At 38.0% G+C, this 23,038-nt stretch overlaps 4 protein-coding genes across 10 annotated transcripts in view; all 4 read right to left on the bottom strand.

Annotated features, from left to right (window-relative positions):
* Positions 1-555: 555 nt before the first annotated feature.
* LOC105182770 (NPC1-like intracellular cholesterol transporter 1) lies at positions 556-9,039 on the bottom strand. 3 transcript variants are annotated; one of them, XM_025306441.1, is made up of 11 exons: positions 6,101-6,488; positions 5,850-5,983; positions 5,708-5,762; positions 5,516-5,631; positions 5,312-5,388; positions 4,655-5,102; positions 3,581-3,826; positions 3,205-3,507; positions 2,323-2,890; positions 1,715-2,197; positions 556-1,124 (listed from the first exon to the last, which is right to left on the bottom strand). In XM_025306441.1, the coding sequence occupies exons 3-11, from the start codon at positions 5,727-5,729 to the stop codon at positions 751-753; spliced, it is 2,637 nt and encodes an 878-aa protein (XP_025162226.1). In that variant the 5' UTR covers positions 5,730-5,762; positions 5,850-5,983; positions 6,101-6,488; the 3' UTR covers positions 556-750. The 3 variants fall into 3 exon arrangements, with proteins under 3 accessions (XP_025162226.1, XP_025162225.1, XP_011138756.1); XM_011140454.3 differs by adding an exon at positions 9,022-9,039 and having other exon boundaries at positions 751-1,124; positions 5,516-5,762; positions 6,101-6,248; XM_025306440.1 differs by having other exon boundaries at positions 5,516-5,762; positions 6,101-6,491.
* A 320-nt stretch (positions 9,040-9,359) lies between these two features.
* Positions 9,360-12,712, bottom strand: LOC105182768 (uncharacterized). The gene is made up of 2 exons (XM_011140450.3): positions 12,528-12,712; positions 9,360-9,976 (listed from the first exon to the last, which is right to left on the bottom strand). Exons 1-2 carry the CDS (start codon positions 12,657-12,659, stop codon positions 9,608-9,610), a joined length of 501 nt encoding a protein of 166 aa, XP_011138752.1. The 5' UTR covers positions 12,660-12,712; the 3' UTR covers positions 9,360-9,607.
* On the bottom strand, positions 11,530-17,560 carry LOC105182769 (PI-PLC X domain-containing protein 1). Of its 4 annotated transcripts, none has more exons than XM_025306397.1 (7): positions 17,075-17,559; positions 16,723-16,932; positions 16,222-16,395; positions 15,464-15,695; positions 14,902-15,255; positions 14,254-14,441; positions 13,559-13,920 (listed from the first exon to the last, which is right to left on the bottom strand). In XM_025306397.1, exons 2-7 carry the CDS (start codon positions 16,769-16,771, stop codon positions 13,559-13,561), a joined length of 1,359 nt encoding a protein of 452 aa, XP_025162182.1. In that variant the 5' UTR covers positions 16,772-16,932; positions 17,075-17,559. The 4 variants fall into 4 exon arrangements, with proteins under 4 accessions (XP_011138753.1, XP_025162182.1, XP_011138754.1 ...); XM_011140452.3 differs by having other exon boundaries at positions 17,131-17,559; XM_011140453.3 differs by having other exon boundaries at positions 17,282-17,559.
* Positions 17,561-18,407: 847 nt separating this feature from the next.
* The window catches only part of Notum (palmitoleoyl-protein carboxylesterase notum), a 30,610-nt gene continuing 25,979 nt past the window's right edge, over positions 18,408-23,038 (bottom strand). Inside the window, exons 5-8 of one of the 2 annotated variants that reach the window (XM_011140447.2) lie at positions 21,769-21,978; positions 21,313-21,589; positions 20,828-21,141; positions 18,408-20,613 (exon numbers count right to left, since the gene is read on the bottom strand). In XM_011140447.2, coding sequence (XP_011138749.1) covers positions 20,198-20,613; positions 20,828-21,141; positions 21,313-21,589; positions 21,769-21,978 — 1,217 coding nt within the window. In that variant the 3' untranslated portion in view covers positions 18,408-20,197. The remainder of the gene's footprint in view (positions 20,614-20,827; positions 21,142-21,312; positions 21,590-21,768; positions 21,979-23,038) is intronic. The other variant, XM_011140449.2, reaches the window with a different exon arrangement.

The raw sequence follows: 23,038 nt of genomic DNA, 5'->3' as shown, positions 1-23,038 counted from the left end.
AGAGAGAGAAAGTGAGTGTGTGTGTGTGTGTATGTATGTATGTTTCCGGTTACGCGTGTGCGATCGTACGAAGAATACGTGTCCTACTACGTCCCTGCCGCCTCTCTATCTGCGTCTTGTTCGACCCGTACGCGTACTCCGGCCCCTCTCGCACACGTCGTTCCATCGGCCGTGATCCGACGGTACCGAGAGGGGTAGAAGGAACGAGTGGAAGAAGGGACAAAGAGGACGGGGTCGCGTGTGAAAGGTCGAGCGAATGTCTATGGACTGTGCAAGACTGAGAGAGGCAGCGGAGGGAGCTCGCCAATCAATCCAAAGGTCGCTCCCTCGCCGCTCATTTTTACGTCATAAACATTCATTACGATTATACATAAAGGATTAAACGCCTCCAACAAAAACATGATTACGTTATGTTTATAATAGTCATGTTCCTTTCCGACGATCGATGATAATTGATAATAAATCTATATCAACCTTGCTACATTATTTTGTACTTGTTTACTATATTTCTTATATATAAATATATATATAATTTTTTTAATCTCAATATATATATATTATATAAAGATCTATAAATAATGTCGCTTTTAAATTATCCGACGTATTACTATTATTATTATTATTATTTTTGTATAAATGTGTGATTAATAGTACGGATAGTGTAATAATTTTGTATGTTTATTGAACCAAAAATAAATATTATTGATAAAGAACCAGGATGCCTGAAAGAACTATCCGTTTCTCCGCACTTCAATTTTCGTCGTCGGCCATGGGAGCCTTCTCGGACATCGGCTGTGGCTGCGTCACGATACGTAAGCTTCGCGGTCCAATGATGCTCAATACAATCGGCAGGAAGAATAGCCCGTGCCAAAGTCCAAACACAATCACCAAGAAGAATATTCTGAAGAAGCCTGTGAACACGTAGGACGTTGAGAAGGCCAACATCGAGATGGCGAGCATCGTCGAGCCGGCGCCGTACGCAACCGCCGCGCCGATGTGCCTGACCGCGACTAACGCTCGTGTCGTGCGAGAATCGCAGTCGTCCTGCCGCGATTTAGCATTCAAAAAGGCGTGCGCCACGTGCGCAGCGTAGTCCACACTCAGACCAATGGCCAGCTCGAGACCTGCAAAGGATACTCCACTGAAGTAGCAGTCAGTCAGCCAAACGCACATTCACACGACTGAAGAAGATTCGAATGGAAAAAGGAACTTCTTTCACGAGAGACAATGGAAACGACCTGCGTGTGTATTATGCGATTGTTTTCTCTATAAGTGCATCAATATTCGATGATAAAGGAATCTTATTTTTCAGCTTTACACGAGATAGTAGAAGTACGAGTACATCGGTAAGTATGATGTTTGATTCTCGGATATTTTGTGAGAGCAATTCTGTAACTTCTTCGGATATACCTTTACAGTTAAGAATCCTTAAGCAATAGGAAGTTTACATTGCAATGATAAAGATACATAACAATAATAATAATAATAATAATAATAATAATAATAATAATAGTAATAATAATATCATTGACATCTTCGTATTAAGAGAGCACAATTCGAGGGACCTTCTTCAACATTTTATAACAACAAAATATTATAACTAAGGCTGCAATGGTATCGGTACTTTCTCTTCGGTTTACGCTATTTGACTCGTACTCAATAGCAAGACAAAGAAGGAACTAATGTAAAGTGAAAAAATGTGAAATGTACCCACCGATGCATGACACCAAGTCTATCGTCAGTCCCCAAAAATACATGAAGCCACAAACATTGAGCAGTGTGAGAACTACACAGAGGAGGATCCAACAGCAAGTCTGCAACTCGGCAATGATGATAGTCGTAGTACCCATGACACAGATTAACGCCAGCATAACATTCCGTATTACTTCCTGGGAGATCAGTTTGTCGGTAGTCCACGGTCCGAAAAATTTGCTCCACACTGTTACGAATCCGCGAATTTTTGCTCCGTTAACTATACGTTTACTGTCGTCCATCGCCGGTATCCATTGATGAGGGCCTGCAAAGTTCGTAAACTTGAAGTCAATGGTCGCCACGATGATCCGAGGAATGCTTCTGCCACACTTGAACGTCTCGTTGAAGAAGAAATTTCTCTGATATTTGCCACCGGCTCGACTGACCAGAAATTTCGATAAATAATGGTCAAAGTCGTTATATGTGATGTTTGCGGTCCTTAAATCTAATAAAAACGAATTAATGTAATTTTTTAAATACATTCAATATCCGATATTGTTGTCACTTTCAAGATAAACAAATTAAATAAATAAAATTTAATAAGTATTCTATTAATATAATTCAACTAACCTGTATTAAAATATGTTGACACGAATTTCGCAAAATCGTTCGGCCAGGATTCTACTGCTTGGATGAAAGACGCGTTTTCCAAACGTTCTGTTAGCGATATTATTTTAGGCAATTCAAAAGGATAGTCAATATCATCTCCCATAACGACGAAGGCTTCGATTCCTTGATCGGGAAATTTTTGCTTATGAACAGCTACATATTGAGTCAAATAGGAGTCTTTTGGCAACAACCATATTGGATCGAACCATTGTTTTAACTGAAGAGAACCTACGACGCTTATAGACGCTGTTGCGATTGTAATTAATACGATAATAACTTTTCCAGGCGTAGTAAATATCACACGCGAGTATAAAGCGTTTATAAATTTCCAGGATGGTGTATCGCTCGGGTCCAGTAACTTGGGTGTGAAATTCTCATGCACGATGCACGGTAACGCTCCATTTCTCTTTTTCTCTATTCTCTTAACGTCTAATGTAAAGCAGGCGATGAAAAATGTAACTTGCATCAGGTATGTCACGAACACTCCAATTGCAGCGTAGATACAGAAAGATTGGAGCGACGGTAATACCTAGAAAAAGACACATTACAGACATTACAATGACTGTTCTCAATCGTAAATATTTTCGCAGAACATATAAACGAAATAATATGGCAAAAAGTATATAAACCAAAGTACAGGAATAAAATTGTTATTTAATGATAAAAATATTACTAAAAAAAAACATGAATGTGGAATTTAATTATAGATTACATTATTTAAATAATAACACTATTTCTACTAGTGTTAATATTCAGCCCAAATCAGATACTGTATTGAAATTATATTTATTTAAATATGCAGATTATTAAGCTACGATATTCTAGAATTAATTTTGTACGTACCGTAGAGGCACCAATCATAAATGCCATGACATCAGTAAATGAAGTAACGGTGATAGCAGAACCAGCATGTCCTAATGCAAACCCGACTCTCTCAATCAACGGCTTACTTAAAATGGACTCGTCGGTATGTATCTGTTTCCATGACGCCATGAACACGAAAATATCGTCTATTCCAAGACCCAAAAGTAAAAATGGTAAAGATGTGTGTACTGGACCATAAGGAATTCCGATCAGAGAGCATACACCCACTGCGAGTATAAACGCACCACCCACGCATAAAAGGCCAGTGGCGGTGAGACAAAACTGTAGGAAAAATGGGCAAATTTTGCTAATTGAAGGCAATAAATGTTTGTAAAATAATTATACTGAAACCTACCCGCAACTCTACCCAGTTTGATTTCGATAAAATCGTCAAAACGTACAGAAACATTAACAAAATTCCCACAATCAATTTATCTATATCTTGAAACATAGATGTCCCGCTGATGTCTCCGAAGCTTCTGCCAGCCTCATAGTAAAACATCAACGAGGTATTTTCGTTTTTCTCGTTTTGCAGTGTGTTTGAAATCCTTTTTGCAGTTTCGAGAAAAGCTGATTCCCATTTCAGCACGTCTTCTGTTGCCTGCATACATGCGAACGAACTTTTTATAGATTAATTCATTACATTTTTGTGTGTGTTTATTACTAAAGTTAATATTATAATCTAAAACTAATGAGGCGCCAAAATTATCCAACATCTATATAATTCTATGGAAGAACAGATTATCATGAAAGTCATCGAAAAATAGTTCACATAAATATTGCAACTATAATGGTCAGATATTTTTAATATTCCAATAAAGAAATTTTATAAATAACAGACATATATTACATATAGATCGTGTATGTGTGTGTGTGTGTGTGTGTGTGTGTGTGTGTGTGTGTGTGTGTGTGTGTGTGTGTGTGTGTGGGGTGTGTGTGTGTGTGTGGTGTGTGTGTGGTGGTGTGGTGTGTGTGGTGTGTGTGGGTGTGTGGTGTGTGTGTGTGTGGTGTGTGTGTGTGTGTGTGTGTGTGTGTGTGTGGTGTGTGTGTGTGTGTGTGTGTGTGTGTGTGTGTGTGTGTGTACGAAAGTGTGTGTGCACGAAAGTGTGTTATATGTAATAAAAAACATTTTATTCTAATCATTGATATTACAATTTATAATTTTGCAAGCTTATATTATTCGTTCTTCATAGAAATCTAATAAAAATATTATTAAGGCCTAAATCATACATACACAGTATAAAAATATTTTAGAAAAATAATTTTTGTTACTGATGTTTCTTTTTCTTTTTTGCCTTTTAGTATTCAACAGTAAAATAAATCTTAATTTATGAGGTTCAAAATTTTATATATATATATAATATATATCAATATATAATTTATAATAAAAAATGATTATGATTCAGGCCTCGATACGAACTCACTTTACCCAATCAGCAGTTCCTGCGGCGTTTCCGATTTTATCCATGTCCACGTTAAGGAAATTAACATGAACCATCATGTAAGTTTTCACAGCTGTTGCAGCAACAATTCTACCTCCCTTGTCTAGAGTTATACCTCCCAGAAGCTCACTGAAGTTCATATGATGACCTAGTGTGGGACTGATTTTCACTGTATTAATCTTTTTAATAATATCATCTGTTGTATCTTTCACAATTTCGGCGCTATCGAAATCCCATATATCTAAGATGCTAAATATAAGGCAAGCCATAGGAAAGTTGTTAAATATGCTACAGTATAATTCGGTGTTAACATGAACAGCAGGTTCAAATGTTTTATTATTTATATTTGAAAAGAGATCATCATCGAAGAAATTATCTTCGAAAAGAGAGCTTTGTCGTTTTTTCCTATTTGTATATCTAGAGATGGCAGGAATTCTGTAAATAAACATTTTCATAACAATTACCTTAACTAAAGGGTAATTCAATAAATATATCAAGTTTTTACTTATGATCACACAATAAAAAGAAATTTTTGATATGTAAATTAAATATTATTATTATCGCATATATAAATATTATTATTGAATATATTATTATTACATAAACATACTAATTCTAATAGAAAGTTTATACTTTTCACTTACTTCTTACAAACATCAGTCCAGGAAATTTTCTCAATTGGTGTTTGAGCAGAGATCATTTCTTTAGTTATTTCATTTAGCTACAACATATAATAAATACAAAAATTTATTTTATAATCATAAATAATATTCCACTATAATTAATCGTATATAACATATTAAAATCACAATCATAAAGCATACCAATATAGTATACTACATGATTACCTTAATTAGTGTTTGTTGATCTAAAATATTATCTCCAGTTAAAATAAATGTTTGAATTCTTAAAGCTTCCTCATAATGTGACATTAGCCATTCAGTATCAAGTACAAAGTCAGCATCTGGAGGATTCCAAAGTTTTATCGGATTCTTTTCTTGTCGAAAGCGGAATAAGCCCAATATACAGATCAATATTACCACAGAACATCCCAATATCCATTTTAGTGGATTTTGAGCGATCTTTAATCCAAGCCTATATATAGAATAAAACTATTATGCTTTTATCAAAAAGAAAATATGTAATATTAAATTATCTTATTCTATAATAATGATAACTTACAAATAGAAGAAATGTTCTACACCTTTGGAGATACGCTCTGGTATATTATAACAAAATTTATGGCACAATTGTGCTCTGGCATCATCCTGAAGTTCCATTCTTTCCATATAATTGCTCATGTGATGAGACTAATACTGATCACAAATTTAATATAACACAATTAGTTAATACTGCAAGCAATATTCAAGAATATTCAAGAATATTCAAGAAGTTGCTACAGTTTTATTTATTTACTGAGTGAATACACTCACCAACTAGGTAGACACAACCAGACAAGATGACTAATCGTTATTAATTGCTGTAGTTATTTAAAATGCAGCATTGCCAGTGCAATCACTTATTAGGGTGACTCTTATATATACATCTTCTAACCTCTAAAACGGACTGATGTTTGCATATCTGTAAGATAATTTTTTATACATATCTCCAAGACATATCCAATTGATATCTGGTTGTAAAAATAAATTTATCATAAATATATGACATAATTCGAGAACTCCCCATCGTTATGTACGACTTCAGATATACGTTATGTCTATATGTTACAGACTCAATAATGAGACAGCGATGCGCAGTAGACACAAACACACAACAGTAGATCTGTGCGCATGACTAAGGGTGTGTTCCGTATCACGCATATGCGCACTTTTTTATAGTATACGTGACATAAACTATAGATAAATTCGTGCATATACGTGAAACGGAACCCTACAATCTACCAGTAACACCAGTAACACTCCGGTGTTCATCTTTAAAACTACCGAAACAAATTATATCTATGCACAGTGTAATATATACTTGTATTTTACAAAATATACTATATTTATTTAGTTTATATTGAATACTTTTTGATTATGCTTTCAAAATCCACTTAAGACATGAAAAAAGTCAAAAAGAGTCAAATAGCGACAAGGTTTTGTGAATCTCGAATAATTGGAATGAACATATGCACTATACGATCGTCATCTCAACTTCGAAAAACTCAACCACTGCCGTGTTCATTTCGATAACGTATCATGGCGTAGGTAAAACGGCATCAAGCAGCCTTTCCGTGATTTTCCGCAATTGTGGCTCATCGAAGGCAAGTTTCAGGCACAATTCAATATCAAAAGTAAGTTTTATACGTTTGTTGTAGTAAAATATCGCTAAGAAACCATCTAACGTGAGATCCCATAGAACAAGCCGTTTGGAGCGCTGAATGAAGTGTCGAGCGTTTCATTGCATTACGGTACACAGTGGGCCAGAATTCCAGAAAAGTGTCAAAAAATACATTTTTTGACTGTTTCTGGATTTAAATAAATACATGTTTATTTGATAATATTAATGTCAAACTGATGAAATGTAAAATGATTTTTCTCTCAGACAAATATTAAGACCGCAAGATATTCACAAAGTTGACGTCTTTTACAAATGCCATCGATTGTCATATTTAACTGATACAAATGATATTTTTATCGAATAAAACAAGCTATAAAATAGACATGAATAATAATCGTTATTATATAAAGAAATTCTATGACTCTTCCTCTTTCTAATAGTATATAATAAATTATAAAAAAATAATTTTATTACCATATAATAACGCATCAAAATTTAGTTCGCTTGCACGAAAATATCAATACTATCTTTCAGAACATATCGATTTTTGAAAACGTACTCGTCGTGACTCGTCGATTGGACTTAATCGGTTTTGTAACTGATGCTTCGTACTTTAATATCCAGAAAAGATCGTCTGCTTTTATTTGCTATTACGACAGCTTTTACGACAGCTAGAACAAAATAATTATTGCAATGTTGGTGGACACGCAATGTCCCAAAAAATCAAAATATTTAAATTTGAAAACTAGGATTATTTATCGACAAGTCATAATATTAAGTACGAATATTGAGACAAATTATCGATACATACACACATACACATATATATATATATATATATGTATGTATATATATATATATATATAATGAAAACAGGGTTTTTATAAATACTTCGAATACGACTCACACTAACGACTGGTAGCACAAGAATTATGACAATCTCTTTAAGCCATGTAAAATTCTTATCCTTAAACTATATTATATTTCTTTGAGAAGACTACTAACTAACGCTCATTATGTGCAGAAGCAAACTTACAAGCATAATTGAAAATTTTCTTTTGACATTGTTTTCTGTATCATTCACCTGCATCTTGTCTTTTGGATAATTAAACAAAAATTCTTGACCGCAAAACATGTTTGACATCTTTTATAATATTATAAATAAGTATTAAATAAACATTTAATTATTAATTCATTTATTATATTTTATAATCCTTTTTATTATATATGTATGTGTGTGTTTTATTACATAACTATATCTAATAATAATATATTTAACATTTTACTCCTATGCTCCTACATGCTTAACTCTAGATAGCGATAGCAGTTCTGATAGCAATTAATATCAAATGCCAAAAAAATGTTAAATATATTATTATTAGATATAGTTATGTAATAAAACACACACATACATACATAATAAAAAGGATTATAAAATATAATAAATGAATTAATAATTAAATGTTTATTTAATACTTATTTAATTCTATAATCATAATAAAATTAACGATATTCAATGATTACATAATGTTAATGACACATATCTGTTTAAATCCGGAGACAGTCGAAAAATATATTTTTTGACACTTTTCTGGAATTCTGGCCCACTGTGCGGTAGTTTGCACTCCAAATCGTACGTTACGTTTTATTCCTCCGATTCGTCAAAAAGAAATTTGGTGTGCGAATTATTGCCGAGAATGCTAAAAATAAATTTTATGCGTCGATTGTAGCAAAAATATCATTAGAAAATTACTGACAGCGAATATAGAACAAGCCAATGGCGTAATATCGAATCCTTTTGTGAAAAATCAATATTATCTCAGCAAACATAACACATGCGTTATATAACAGTTGTATAACAGTTCTCGAGTAGGAAATTACAACTAACAAGTATGTTACATGTAATATTGTGTTCACTGGGATGCATATCAAGACTCTCTAACATTTTCCTTGCTATAAATAATTCTGATATTTTTAATAAATACGTCACTAACCATTACAACCACGAACCATTACAATTGTACACATTATGTACGTATATATGAAATTGTATGTAATATGTATGACGACTTACCTCAACGTCAGCTTGATCGACTTGTTGAAGACTGAATAACACAGATTGAAGATTAAACTCTCTGAGATCATTCTGACGCACTAAGATATCATTATAAGAAATAATACACAAATCATGCATAGTTAGTCATACATACAATTAATTTGAATAATATGCTGCAACTTGCCTTGCTGAAAGCGTTAACAAAATATACAGCAAGAATTTTTCTTATTATAAATTTACATATTGATATAACATTGAATATATGTTAATGTGATAAAAAATAATGTTAATGAATATATTAAAATAATCAAAGAAACAATTATTTATTTATGTTCATTTGGTACATAATATATTTGTTTATTCTAATATATACGGTAGTGATTTAGTCGATTACAAAATCATCTTTTTTCATAAAAAAAGAAAAAGATTTATTAAAGAATACATGCGCGTTTAAAGAATACACAAAGACGTGAGAGAAATTTCTTAACAGGCTAAGTATGATATATATGTGGAATATATGAGAAAAGTATATATATATATATATCGCGCATTTGATGCAACACATTACTGTCGCATATTTTTTTCTTCGCATGAGTGCTCTTAATTAAAAATTATATAACGCAATAATAAATATACACCTCACGATAGCGATCGCGCATATATAAGTCAATATAAGACATAGAATTATAGAAAAGGCATCTTTGTAAAAGGAGGACATTTGTATAAGATTCATATGTAGTATGGTATAAAGTATACTACTTAGCGAGAAGCTCGGTATTAAGATCTTCACTGTAGATCTACACGTTTCGACGTTCAGCCAGAGTGGCGAGAAAACTAGAAAAAGTAAAACGGTCTCGAGATCTTTTCTGTGAGCACTTCGGATACGAATCACGTCAGGATGGCCATCGCCGGTTGGGCATAAGATTATGTCCGGTTTGAGCATCCACATTCTGTCTTCCTCGCTATGAATCACCTACGCGATTATAAGACTGATTAAATTAGACACTGAACTATAGTTCATGTCTGTGTATATACGACAAAGCACTTTTGTTATGAATACGAAGAACGACTAGATTTATTTGTTGATTTATTACTACTACGTATGACGATTTTTCTCCGCGATAATAATTGAACGAAAAAGAAAATCGCGCAGGACAAGAGATTGGTCTGAATCAAGCGTGAAAATTTATCTGGAACAAACGTCCTATTTGTCATTCGACTGAAAGTTCTACTACGAACGAAAAAGGTTTTAATTGACTGCACGCTCGCGACAGCTTTTATTTCGCGCGCAAGCTATTCTACCTCTCATTTTTATTTTATTGCGTACGTCACGCGTGATGAAGTACCGCGATCGAGAAAAAGATCTGTTTTGAGATTGCAGCCAAGTTTAATTCGAAATTTTCCAGGATCGATTTCATTTACATCTGTGTTTACGCTGTGTTTCACGTTGCACGTTGCTACGATAACTCAAAAGTTAATTGAAAATTTTACTGTGAAACTTTGCTGCGTTTACAATTTTTGAGAGGGGGAATTGTGATTTAATTGCGTCCTGCTTGCGGCTAATTCATCAAGAACAAAAGTTTACCAGAATTAAACTAAAAAATTTCATGGTGATTTGTAGTTACTTCTGAAGTAATGTACATGTAAAATTTTATGAGACTTTATGAATAAAAACACGATTGAGATTATTTTATTGATGATAAAAATAATAAATAATTTCAGATGTGCAAAAGATAATACAAAATTATGTATGTGAAACAAATCACGAACTTACAGATTCATTAATTCATCTATAGATAATGTAGCAATCAGTTTTTATGAGTAATTTACATAATCTCTCAAGTGTTTTATTCCCAAGAAAATTATATAATTGTCGCAATTGTTCGACAAATGTTTATAAACGTTTTCAGCTTCCACTTTTCAATTTCTTTGAAAAAAAACTTATTGTGATCATGAATCGATTAAAATTTATACTTTTAATATGGGAAAATAAAACAATGATTGTATAATATATTAATAGTATTGAATGTATTAGCAGCTCGCAATACTTGCGATGTGTTGTTTAACGTTACACAATAATAATTACACATAACATTACATAATAATAATCAGCTATCAATCGATATTTTATTTACATGTCACGTAATCTCTTTTGCATTCGTAATGTAGAAAGTATCGGGAATATAATATCGGACGATTATCGTAATGTTAAACAACGTTTCTGTCCCGCGATTAATCGTGGTTTCCATAATTTGTAACCCGCGTGTCTACTCCTGATATTATATTTATATTTAAGCGTCCCAAGTAATATGACACACACGTATTTCACGTCGAGAGTGTCAAAATTCGATCGGCCGAATATATTAATTCTATAATTATCACGCCATTAACGAACATCGGGAGTGTCGAAACTCAGTCGGTCGAATATGTTAACTCCATAATTATCGCGCTATTAACGAACATCGTGGAACTGCCGAATAAAGTTTCGCGCGCGGAACGGTCAATGAATCTCGCGCTTTATTTACCCGTACAAAGTGATCGCATCGCGTATTTAAACAACGCCGGCATTGACGAATCGAATGTCGCGTTAATTGACGCGTTGTGATCGTAATTAGTTGTTTGTCAATCGTTTCGCGGAGATGGGCCATCTCCAAGCGAGCGTCAACCTTGATTGAACAATGACGCAAACGAATTGACAATGCGACTAATGAATAAATTTTCTCAATAGATACGTTTACATAATTATCTTTTCTTTATTATTATATAAAAATTTCTTATTATATAAAAAGACGCGATTCAAAAGAAGAGTCTATTCTACAGAAAAGATAATCGTATAAATGTATTCATTTGCAGATTCAATTGACATGCAGCAAACAACAAGGAAATATATTGGAAATACAGCTGGTGAGTCAATTTACTCGTAGTAGCAAAACTAGTTATTTGCTATGCGTTATGGAGATAATATCGCTTTATCATTCATTTTCATAAGTAGCAGTTCACATTGCAATATTTTATGGATGATTATACAGACTTCCTACATTTTATATTAGATACGAAGTTGCAATCGAATGTAGCAAAGCAAAATATATTTTTCAAGGAAAACACTGCATCTATTTAAATTTCATCATGAAGTCATACATACATACATATGTATACATGTTTTATGGAATACTAATTTTGTTGATTACGTAGTCGTTCTCAGAATTGGACGATTAATCGGCAATACAGTCAGAAAAGCCGATTACTTCTTTAGCTTTGTCACGATATACATACATAGAGGAAAAATACGACCTTTTGTTTTTGCGTTAATGCGCAGTCGTGACCGATCTTTGATTATCATATTTATAATTTTCTTCATTCTACGAATCAAGCCAAGATTAGCTATAATATATATACGATTTCTTACTCGCTGTCGCGGCCTTCTATATGTTTATGTATGTATTCGTATCACGGGAATTCGATCGGATAAACAAACTCAATGACGTACAAGCGCATCTGATTATAAAGTATCCGCTAAGTTCTACCTGTTTCTTTACTCGAATCAGCCCGGTGAACCAGGTCAGCGACATCATCTTCAATACGAGCACGCACGACCACCAAGCGTATATAGCCCATAGCTCGTCTTTCGCCTCGTTTGCAGACGCGTCCGCCAGCATTGTCTCGCAACCTTATCTGCTTAACGTTCCCTTCGCGTCCGCAGAGAGAGAGACCCGGCAAGCTACTGGCTATGTACTCACCGGTATCCGTGATCTTGTCTGAACCGACGGAGATCTCATTAGCAAGTCAAATGCAGGAACGGGCGATAGATAATCCGATGCGCAGGTGAGCGGGAAAGTTTAAACGCGTCGCGGAACGCGTCTTGCCTCGAATGTAGGCAGCAAACAAAAGGTAGGGAACGTTGCTGAAATCGCGCCAGAGCGAAGCGATCACATCTCCGTCGCATAGTTTTTTTTAAATCGCATGGTTATTTATTAAATCGTACATATAGTACGTGTACACCTGCCGATCTGACATTCGTATCATGTTTTTATTTCTCTTGTACCTATAAAAGTGCGTCGATATTCATATTTTGCGAAACACCTTGTTTCCTATTTTGACATCTAGTTATTTCTATGACAAAAATCCTCGCGACTTATGCATTATGCATGGAGCAATACAACGTTGCAAAGAGAATAGCATTCGATAGGAAAAAATTGGGGTTTTAAATAAATATTTTCGTCGAGGCAAATACAATACGTGCGAATGAAAAATTTGAAAGAAATTCGAGATGGTGTGAATATTACATGGAAATATATACCTGCCGTTATCGTTCGCTGATTTACATATTCACGTGTTCACGCGAGTGAATGTTGTCGATAGGGATTCGTAGAGCACAAGTTGCAATTTGCTATTGACAGGTCTCTCTCTCTCTCTCTCTCTCTCTCTCTCTCTCTCTCTTCCTCTTATAAATTTCGTATAAATGAATCGTCGGTAATATTCGTATAATTGATACAATAGATGTAGTAAAAACAACAATTGTTTTATATCGAAACGAATCTTTCTTGCTCCTTTTGAGCTATAATCGCCATTGCGCGATGTTGCTTTTCTTTATGTTCGATTGTATCGAGACGTCGATCAGATTGTTGCCAAGGAAGAAGTCGGTGGCAACTATGTTCGTCTCTTTCCACCATTCTGTTTGAAATTTGACAGTGAGATTTCGATTAACGGAGTCGGCCATTTGCCGGAGTCCGCCAGACAAATTAAAGAAAATATCCAACGGAAACGGCGTCAGTTCCGCCATTACCGCCCACAGTGGATTTTGATTATTCCTGGGTGCTTTTAACTCCAGAATCACTTCGTCCAAGTACTTGAACAGACCCTCCACGGTTTGTTGATTGCCCCATACTTGCGTCAAGGGCGGCCACAGCCAGGCGTATTCTAAATTAAAGAGAATTGAGTGCGGTGTCGTACACGATTGATAGTTACAAACGATTGAAAGTTAAATGGTTCTAACGCCATTCAACATGTGTGCTGACAATGAATTTAATTAAAAAACCTATTCTTTCATTTTGAGTGAGATAACTTTTGATATATAGTTTCTAGTCGACACTGTCGCGCGGAGATAATTAATATTTTTTTAAATAGCTCTTTAAAAATATGTTCAACCAAATCTCCGTTTTTTCTAACTGATTGTTTCTTATTGTTTTAGTCAAAGAAATACTCGTCATGGATGTTCCTTCATATTGAGAAACAAGACATAAGAAATCTTACCATTTACTGTGTACTTGTCGCCATAACAGATAATTATTCTCTTCCCGGACGACCAGATGTCATTTAACGTAGGTCCCAGACCGTCGACTCCTATGTCTCGATTCAAAATCAAACCTCGGAATTCTCGGTGTAAAATAGTTATCAATTTTCGATGTCTGCTTGGCTTACCCTCCAAGCCCACGGGAAACCTGTGTTTGTTAGAAATAGATAATTTCTGCATTGCTAGTTTCACGTGAAGATTCAACTTAAATATCGTGTAATATATTTATCAACAAGACAACACTATTACGACAAATGGCGCTGAAAAAAACAAATATTTCTTTTACTTTTTAATTTTTTCTATTTCTCCCATTTTTTGTTTCACTTTTCTTTTTTTCATATATTGAATCATGTTGGAAACCAATTAGGGGTGGACGGCAACTTAACTAACGTTAGCCAGTTAAACGTTAGCTACACAAAGAATTTGTGCAATGATCCTCTCCTAATATGATTTTTTTAACAACCACTTGTTTGACTAAATCGTAGAGTCAATAACACGGGTTATACGTCGAGAGCGAACGGAAAATCGCGGATTTGACGGTTGATGACGTACGTGTGCGTCATATCGCATACTTTCGGATAATTTTCGGATAAAATCGCGTGACTTACCTATGAAAATCCATAATGACTACCTCGCCGCTCGTCACGTCCAGAAAGTTCCTCACGTCTCTTAAGACCTCTGAAAGAGGTGTGATGCGAATGACGTCGTGGTTGATCCAGAATCTACTCACATGGTAGCCCTCCTCGTCGACAGCGGTGCCGTTCGGTATCGACGGGTAATATCCAACCCTGATATCCAGATACCTTATGCCGTGCACCAACTGCGTCCATACGTCTCGATCTTGCGTCAGCAAGTACCGCTGAAAGGCGTCCTTTCGCGTCAGGTCGCCGTGCTTGTAACAGCCGGAATTGTGTGTCCCGGGTATCATCAGGCTCCCGATAGGAAGCCTGCCGAGTTGTCTCCTTCGGCAACATAACGAAACATTTCCTCCGCATTAATCAAACGCATTAATCATCGCGAAGCGCACTTTTCACGCGCCGTTGCTATCGATCGACAAATTAGCATAACGGTGAACAACATTTCCATTCTTTGCGTAGCAGATTGATATTTGTAATCGATTCTTTCTTGACTTTTCGAATCTTTGCGAATACCGCTTATCAATCGCGATACCTCAAATCATACATCCACGTTGGCCAGATTTGCAAGCAAGAACTGGCGTACACAACACCATCCTTGTAAAGTGCTGCGTAATGCTTCAGGCAATGAGATCCCGCAAGGGTTGCCCCGTCCTTCGTGTCCCAACCCCCCGGTAACGGCGGACGACCTACTGTGATGTTTGTCCTGTAATATCCGCGAGGATGTTGCAAGGAAGTCAAGATCAATTTAGGCTTCAGAGTCTTGTCTGAAAAAAAATAAGGTCCGTGGTTGCGTCCACAAGTTTTTCAACGTTCGAAGTTCGATGGATTTGGACGGTGGAAAAGTGAGGGAGGGAGGGAGGGAAAAGTGATTGAGGGCTGTACGTTCGGTCTCGCGACGATTCATTCTATAAGATAAATCGGATTGAAAGTGATTCAAAACTATCGAGGGATCCATTCCGAGCGGATCAGTATTTTCAAATTGGACGCGATAGGTGGAAGAGACTTAGCGATCAGCGCTTAGCGAAGTTTTAATGACGAGCTCGAAGCGTTTTAACGCGCATAAGCTGGTGATTTGTATTTAAGCGATCATGGAAGTCCAAGAGCGAAATGAGATTAATAATATTTGTAAGTTTGTCGAGAAAATATGTTCTGTGCTCCATAAATAGTACCATTCTAGCATTCTTCTAGATAATTATAGGCATAGCGATTTGTCCACGATAGATTTTGTTTCTTAATATTCCACAGCAGCGATATACATCACGCAAGAGAGAAGTAAACAAAACTTATTACTATGTGCTGGGTCAGCAGTGAACACCTTGATGGTATTTGGATATCCTGCTTCCTCCGGACAATCCAGTTCCCAATTTACTTCCAATTCGGCATCAACCATTTTGTCACAGTCAGGCATTGGCCTCCACAAAGAGGAAACCGTGAGCCATACTTTTCCGCAATGCGCTGCCAGTGCTAAAAGTACGATAAATTGAGAGACGTTATGCGAGAGGGGAACGAATGCTGTTTTCCGCGAAAGTAAGAAAGAAAGTTCAGTCGATCGTATCCTTCAACAAACAAACTTTTGATTGGATTCCATCAGAGCGGCATAATTTCGATGGAACCAAAACTTTGGTTAATTTTTACGGTTCATATAACAATCTAATTAAATTTATTTAAGGAAATAATGGATAAAACGCACAATAAATGTTATAAATGATAGATTTGTGGGAAAAAATGATAAAACTAAAACGAAGGGAATTAAATGTAGATACAAATGCAGTAGTCAGTTCGTACGCTCACCAATATCGCAGAAGATGTGAAGAAGCAGTAGGACAAATCCTCTCAACATGATTGAAAAGAAAGCGAGGAGGATTCGATCAAAGTTATCTCAAGATCCGATTGCGATCGTCCGGTGTCAGCAATCGTCAGCAATTGTGCATTCGTCTTCCAATCAGACAGCTCCTGATCTCTTTGAGCATAACGATTGATACGAGGGCTTCCACGGAGTCTCTATGCGATTTGCGATTAACTAACTTATACAATTGCTCCGTCGTGTAAAAATGTTTGTTAAACGACGATAAATAACTTCTCACTATTGATCGGTTACGCGAATCTATCTTATTCTAATCTTACAGAACGTGTCAGAAATTACGAGGGTAAAAGGTGACTTTCGGAAAATGCATCGAACTTTGCTCTTTGCCTTCGTACGTTTAGATCGTTGAATCCGAAAGCAGCTCAGAGATCTGACTCGATGAGACTCGTCGACGAAGAGACTGTCTACGTCATCGATAATACCGGTGTGTAATTCCGTGTCGCAAAATTCATTCTCTCTTCGCTATCTCCGCGTATGAAAAATTACCCTGTGCGGGCGTGATCTCGGTGCCGATTCTGCTTCGACCTCCGCGCGTCCGACGATGACGATCGGATCTTCCGATTGGCCACGCACTTCCGTCACGCGCGAAATGTCACGACCTTTCGATCGAGTCAAACATTATCGTCCATCGGGAAAGCCCCGAGTTCGCGGGATGGAAATCGTGCGGGAAACGAATACAGGCGTCCTTGCCGGCGATGATTCTCGGCTGACAGCCCAGTGACTGAACGATGGACAGTCGAACGAACGGCCGGTAACCGGAGCAGTTTAATATAGAACCCGCTTATGGGACATTCAAGTGGGACACATTGTGCCATCCTTCCATCACTTCCTCGGACACGCCAATTGCCATTAGGAGGGACCATAACGCTCGTTCCTTCTCTCCTCTGCATTTCTACGCGTCCCTCGTCATCATCGGCTCTCTGGTCGTCCTATCGGCTGCACAGAGCCGGGGTCGGGCCCAGGGCTGACTTGTCCGCCATTAAATACCATTTCCTGCGTATACGTTGTGGAATATATAGTTTCGAGGGAGAAGCGGCGATGGATGCGAGAGTCCGGCCGGCTGAGAGGATGGATTCAGACTGTACATTGAATTATCGCACTCGTGCATCGCGCGTTGGGGACATCGTGTCAGGAGGGACGCGTCGTGAGAGCAAACAAGCTAATCGTTACGTACAGGTAGCAGTGGATTTATCGATGACGTTTTATGACAATTCCGAATGGCGTGTTGAGCTGTCGTTCGGCGGGGTTGGTACCCCGCCGCTGTAAATCGCGTCGTTCGTCTGTCGATCACGTGCGCGCAATAAACGTTCTTGTATAAACGTTATTCGTCAACTTGCCGCTGAGCATGGCTTTATGGAGATTTTGCGACGAAGGGGATTCCTCTACGAGATCTTCTAGAAGAGAGATATGGTTATTTGGATCGATGCTTATATATAAATAGATATTTATATAGATATACTTGAATATATATATTTAAACGAAAATATATATTTTTAAATATCTTTATAAATATTTATAAGTGAACTGTGCGTCAGGTCTGCGTAAATATATTTATACTTCGCTGAGACGGCCTATGTAGGTCGAGGTAACACGAATAATTGACTATCGTAGATTCTCTGTGGTGTACAACAGATATACAATTTATTTACAGTGTCATATTCTTTTGAAGATAACAGTACGTATTACGGTATACGTGGATGCCAGTGGAAGCTTCGTAATATGGTACCCTTGATTATTATTCGGATTGTATTCGTCTATACAGGATCATAATTTACGGAAATAAATTAAATCCCAAAATAAATTTCTTCCGAATATCATTGTACGTTACACATCGCGCACGCGACTGAGAATTACGCGCCGCTGCAATCGCGGATTCTACGCTACGTTAAATAAATAAACATTATGTTGGCAGCTATATTACAGAGTTCGAGACATAGGTACAATATATACTTTACGCGCGTGAACTTACAGTAACTGTTCTTATCGTGATGCTCTAAGTTGACGATTATAGTACATGAAGGACGTTAATACGATTTGATTCGTTGAGGTAGATAATTTAATCAGTCTATGAAGCTGCTTGATCGGTCGGTCAGCCGTTGTTCACTCCGGCGAATGTCCGTTCCGACGTTACGTAAGAAAAAAAAAAATAAAAAAAAATAAAATAAAATAAAATAAAATAACGTAAAATCAGTCCCGTTTGCCATTGAAAGATCCTTTGTGCAGTCTTTCGTGGGTGTGTGCGACGCAGATTCTTAAAATGACACGGTAAATTGAATTCGCGCGATCGATCTATTTACGCTACGAGCAAAGCGAAATACACTGACGAAAAATACGTTCCGAGGAAAGGATCTCTCGACAAAGGACAATAAGAGGACGATCGAAATGAAAAGCATTGCATTCGAACAGGTACGAAGTTGAGAAGGTTCTGTTGGACGACACACTCTCCCGTCCGATCTGATTTCGGCCGTGAAATCGCGCCGTGAACGTCGAATTAATTCGTATAACATAGGTACATACTCGATTATCTCGCCTACGGACTATAATAAATTAAGATATACTCGTAGTAGTCGTGCAGTTACAATAAAATATACACTTTCTGCATGCCAGAACTCTCATCTTCATCGCTCCTCGGCGCAAACGTCAATCAGAATTCCCGCTATCTTGTCCCGCTCCGTCTTATCTGAGAAATGAGTTCTGCAAACGCACTAACTCTCTCCTTCTTTCTCTCTCTCTCTCTCTCTCTCTCTCTCTCTCTCTCTCTCTCTCTCTATGAAGTTATGTACATTCATTTTGGTAAAACGTAGTCGCGCAATGCGTCTCTGTCCCAAACGTGCCAACTATGCTTGTGTTAAATGCTGCTTGTCGCACGGAAGAAGAAAGTGATATTTCGCATTCTTTTCCGTGAGTGTAACTAAGTTATCGGCAGTCACTTGGCAGTCTCTTCATTCAGCTCCAAAGGAATATCATGTTCTTTCGAGCTTCAACTAAATAATTGATCAGACCATTCATCAAGATGCTGTATTCGTATCGTAGAATTTGTACCGTAGAGAACGTGTGAATTTTATTCTTTTATTTTTCACAACCGCTTTATTTCTCTTCCTTCTTGCAACTGTTCGGCTTGGCTCTCGTATTTCTCTGATCTCTCTCAGACGAGACTTTTCATCGTTTTTAATTGCATCGTTTTTAATAGCTGATGCTAGTGGTAATGTGTACCTATCCTGCTGAATTTAAGTACTCTAATACTGACTACTATAGTAACACGCCGATATGAAGCATCCACGTCACCACCTCAGACATGGTACTCTGGAGATTGTACGTAGATATCGAGCTCTGACCTCGATAGTGTCATCGGAGACGGCAGAGGTCATCGGTACAATGAGCGAGGAAACTGAACACCCTTCGCTAGTTGGCGCGTTGTGTCAGAAGATTCAGCAATTCCTCGTGATCCATACTATTTAGGGTGTGTATGTCGATACCAAGCGCGTTCGCGACGCTTTTCATATCGAGGCCGAAGCTCTTGAGCAGTTCGATGAAGTCCATTTCCTCGCCTGTGTAGGGATTATGAAGCTTGGGGCATCTATGGTTACATTGCGGCCAAGTACAGTGCTCGATCAAACGGAAATGGCAACCCTGGACGCACTTCCGTTTGCCCGACGGTATTACCGATCGTTGCGGCCGCGTGCCGTTAAACATGGCTGTATGGTTGTTGCCGTTATTCTGCTTACCGCGTTCTGCTTTGCGGCGTCCTGAAAAGATTTTCATTTGATCGTTTGAATCGTACTGACACTGGATCTGGCAAGGATCTACAAAGGAATGTCCTACAAAACAAAAAGAAAACCAATTTGTTCGTTTAGCTGATGATTTTCAGATGAGTTATCAGATAATATTAATAATAACAATGATAAATCGTGCTGCCGATTGAGCCTTCGGTCGATTTCATGCATGAAACATCGCGTCCCGGAGCGATCCGGAGAACGTCGACTCTCTTATTGAACAGGATTCAAAACATGTTTGCGCATTGCTCTACTGTACCGGCGGCTTTTCTTCGCTCATGCTTCTCTTTCTTCATTCTCCTCTCCCCCCTGTTCCTCTCTCTTCTCTTGCCTTTGTTTTTCCCCCTTCGCCCGTTCTCGTTCTCCTGTTCCTGAATCGAGTCGGAGGCCGTCTTCCTCTTCTGCGTTTTGCCAGCGACGGCCGATCGTGCTTTTTGCGTTTTCGTGGAAGATTTAGCGTGGTTTCTTCTACTTTCCACCGAGGTGCCGTTTCCTTTCGTAGCGCCGGAACGTAGCAGCTTCCTTAGCGACTTGGCGCACGGTTGATTGGTCTCGATCTGCGAGCGAGTAGTGCTGCGGAACGGAAAACGTTATCTTCTCCTTCGTTCTTGGCTCTGTTATAGCTTATTTATCACGGTGTAACTGGCTCGGCAAATATATTTTCTCGGGCGGACAACGCGTAACGTCGATTCCGTTCTCTGGCTCGGCTACCGCGTCACCGTGAATTCCACGTCGACTACTTACTTGTTGCGCTGATTTCCAATCGGCATCTGTTCCCAACAATGCAGCGCCTGCGGCAAGGAGACGTCGTCTATTTTCACCATGTTCCAGTCTTTCTTCGTCAGAACGCTGTGACTGATGCAGCTGGGGGCAAATACCGCGGTGACGTTCGTCAATGTACGCCGCATACTGTCGCCCATCTTATGTATGTAATCCCACTGTTGTTTCGTCACCGGTGAGCCCACGTTGTCGACTGACATCTGGGCTTCGTCAAATAGCCATTGGAAAACGAACAATGGCGCTGGGGGTAATATAGACACGAGGGTTTTAGCTGGATTCTCTCTCTCTCTCTCTCTCGCTCTCTCTCTCTCTCTCTCTCTCTCTCTCTCTCTCTCTCTCTCTCTCTCTCTCTCTCTCTCTCTCTCTCTCTCTCTCTCTCTCTCTCGGGGGAAGCATTCACTCGGTGTCAGATTCACTCACCGGTCAAGGTCGGGTAAAGTCGATAACCGAAGAAACACCTCCACGGTTCGGTACGGTACTTAGCGACGCAATTATGAGGTATCCGAGACTTCCACAGATCCATTCCCTTATGTATCGCGCCGATGGACGCCAGGCCGTTCGGAGAGTAGGGCACCCTGTCGAGGAACCATCCGGAATCCGATACGCCGCGCACGTCGACGTGCTTCAAACCTACGCGAATAGACGTATCCTGTCTTATCATTTTCTAGTCGCGTAACATCGACGACCACTGAGAGACCATGCCTCGAGCTCTTCGAGCTCGATTCGAAATCGAAGAGCTCGAATTCGAAAGAGGATTGTCCGTAAACTTTGAAATATTCGAACTTCGAAACATGTACATTATATTGGGTAAGTGCAAAAGTTCGTGCGGAGTTTCAATAGATGGAGTTATAAGCGTCGTAAAGTGTTGTCATTGATACTTCCATCTACATATTATATAACGTTGGAAAGGTGACGTCTTCAGCTGTTATTAAAAAAAAAATCATTTGTTTTCATACAAACTGCTTCGAGAAATATCACTTTAAAAATGAGTATCGATAAGGTGCATTTACGGCATGTTATGCTTTACGAGTTTCGGAAGGGAATAAACGTTGCCGCAGCCGTAAAAAACATTCAGGATGTTTATCAGGATGAAGCACCAGCTAAACGAACTGTGAAAAAATGGTTTGCTAAATTTCGGCGCGGAGAATTTAACCTTGAAGACGAGCCACGCTCTGGTCGACCTTCTGACATTGATGACGATGTTTTGCGTACTTTAGTGCTCAATAATCCGCGAATTTCAACAGAAGAAGTTGCTACAGCACTAAACGTTGACCGATCAACCGCTTTTCGGCGTTTAAAAAAGATGGGATTCGATTTGAAGCTCGATATATGGGTGCCCCATTTGCTGACCGAGAAGAACAAAATCAAGCGAATTTCTGCAGCCGTTTCTTTACTCGGGCGGCTCAATAACGAGTCGTTTTTGGATCGACTAGTGACGGGCGATGAGAAATGGGTCCTCTACAACAATGTTCAGCGCAAACGGACATGGAAACAATCAGGTGAGCATGGTGACGCAATGCCAAAGGCCAGTTTGCACCCGATGAAGGTGATGCTCTCTGTTTGGTGGGATTGCAAGGGCATAATCTATTTCGAGCTTCTCCCCGCTGGCGAAACGATTGATTCGGACAAGTACTGTCGCCAATTAACCAATCTGAATCGAGAAATAAAAGAGAAACGTCCGATTTTGTCA

Source organism: Harpegnathos saltator, unplaced genomic scaffold (assembly GCF_003227715.2).
Source record: "Harpegnathos saltator strain DR-91 unplaced genomic scaffold, Hsal_v8.6 scaffold779, whole genome shotgun sequence".
In the NCBI taxonomy this organism is placed as follows: domain Eukaryota; kingdom Metazoa; phylum Arthropoda; class Insecta; order Hymenoptera; family Formicidae; genus Harpegnathos; species Harpegnathos saltator.
The sequence above is the reverse complement of the archived record's forward strand: the minus strand, read 5'-3'. Positions and strand labels throughout refer to the sequence as shown.

Bases quoted from the DNA above. Each gene is read 5' to 3' on its own strand.
- LOC105182768 (XM_011140450.3), bottom strand. From the start codon at position 12,659: ATGCTGGCGGACGCGTCTGCAAACGAGGCGAAAGACGAGCTATGGGCT. The intron at 9,977-12,527 runs GTAGAACTTAGC...ATAATCGCGTAG, and splicing joins TGATTCGAGTAAAGAAACAG to GTGATTCATAGCGAGGAAGA.
- LOC105182769 (XM_011140451.3), bottom strand. From the start codon at position 16,771: ATGTTGAGAGGATTTGTCCTACTGCTTCTTCACATCTTCTGCGATATT. The intron at 15,696-16,221 runs GTAATAAGTTTT...ATTTTTTTTCAG, and splicing joins CACTGCTGACCCAGCACATA to ACAAGACTCTGAAGCCTAAA. The intron at 13,921-14,253 runs GTAAGATTTCTT...TCTTTAATTTAG, and splicing joins CGACAAGTACACAGTAAATG to AATACGCCTGGCTGTGGCCG.
- LOC105182770 (XM_011140454.3), bottom strand. From the start codon at position 5,968: ATGAGCAATTATATGGAAAGAATGGAACTTCAGGATGATGCCAGAGCA. The intron at 3,827-4,654 runs GTAAAGTGAGTT...GCATGTATGCAG, and splicing joins CCGCAGGAACTGCTGATTGG to GCAACAGAAGACGTGCTGAA. The intron at 1,125-1,714 runs GTGGGTACATTT...TATCCTTTGCAG, and splicing joins AGACTTGGTGTCATGCATCG to GTCTCGAGCTGGCCATTGGT.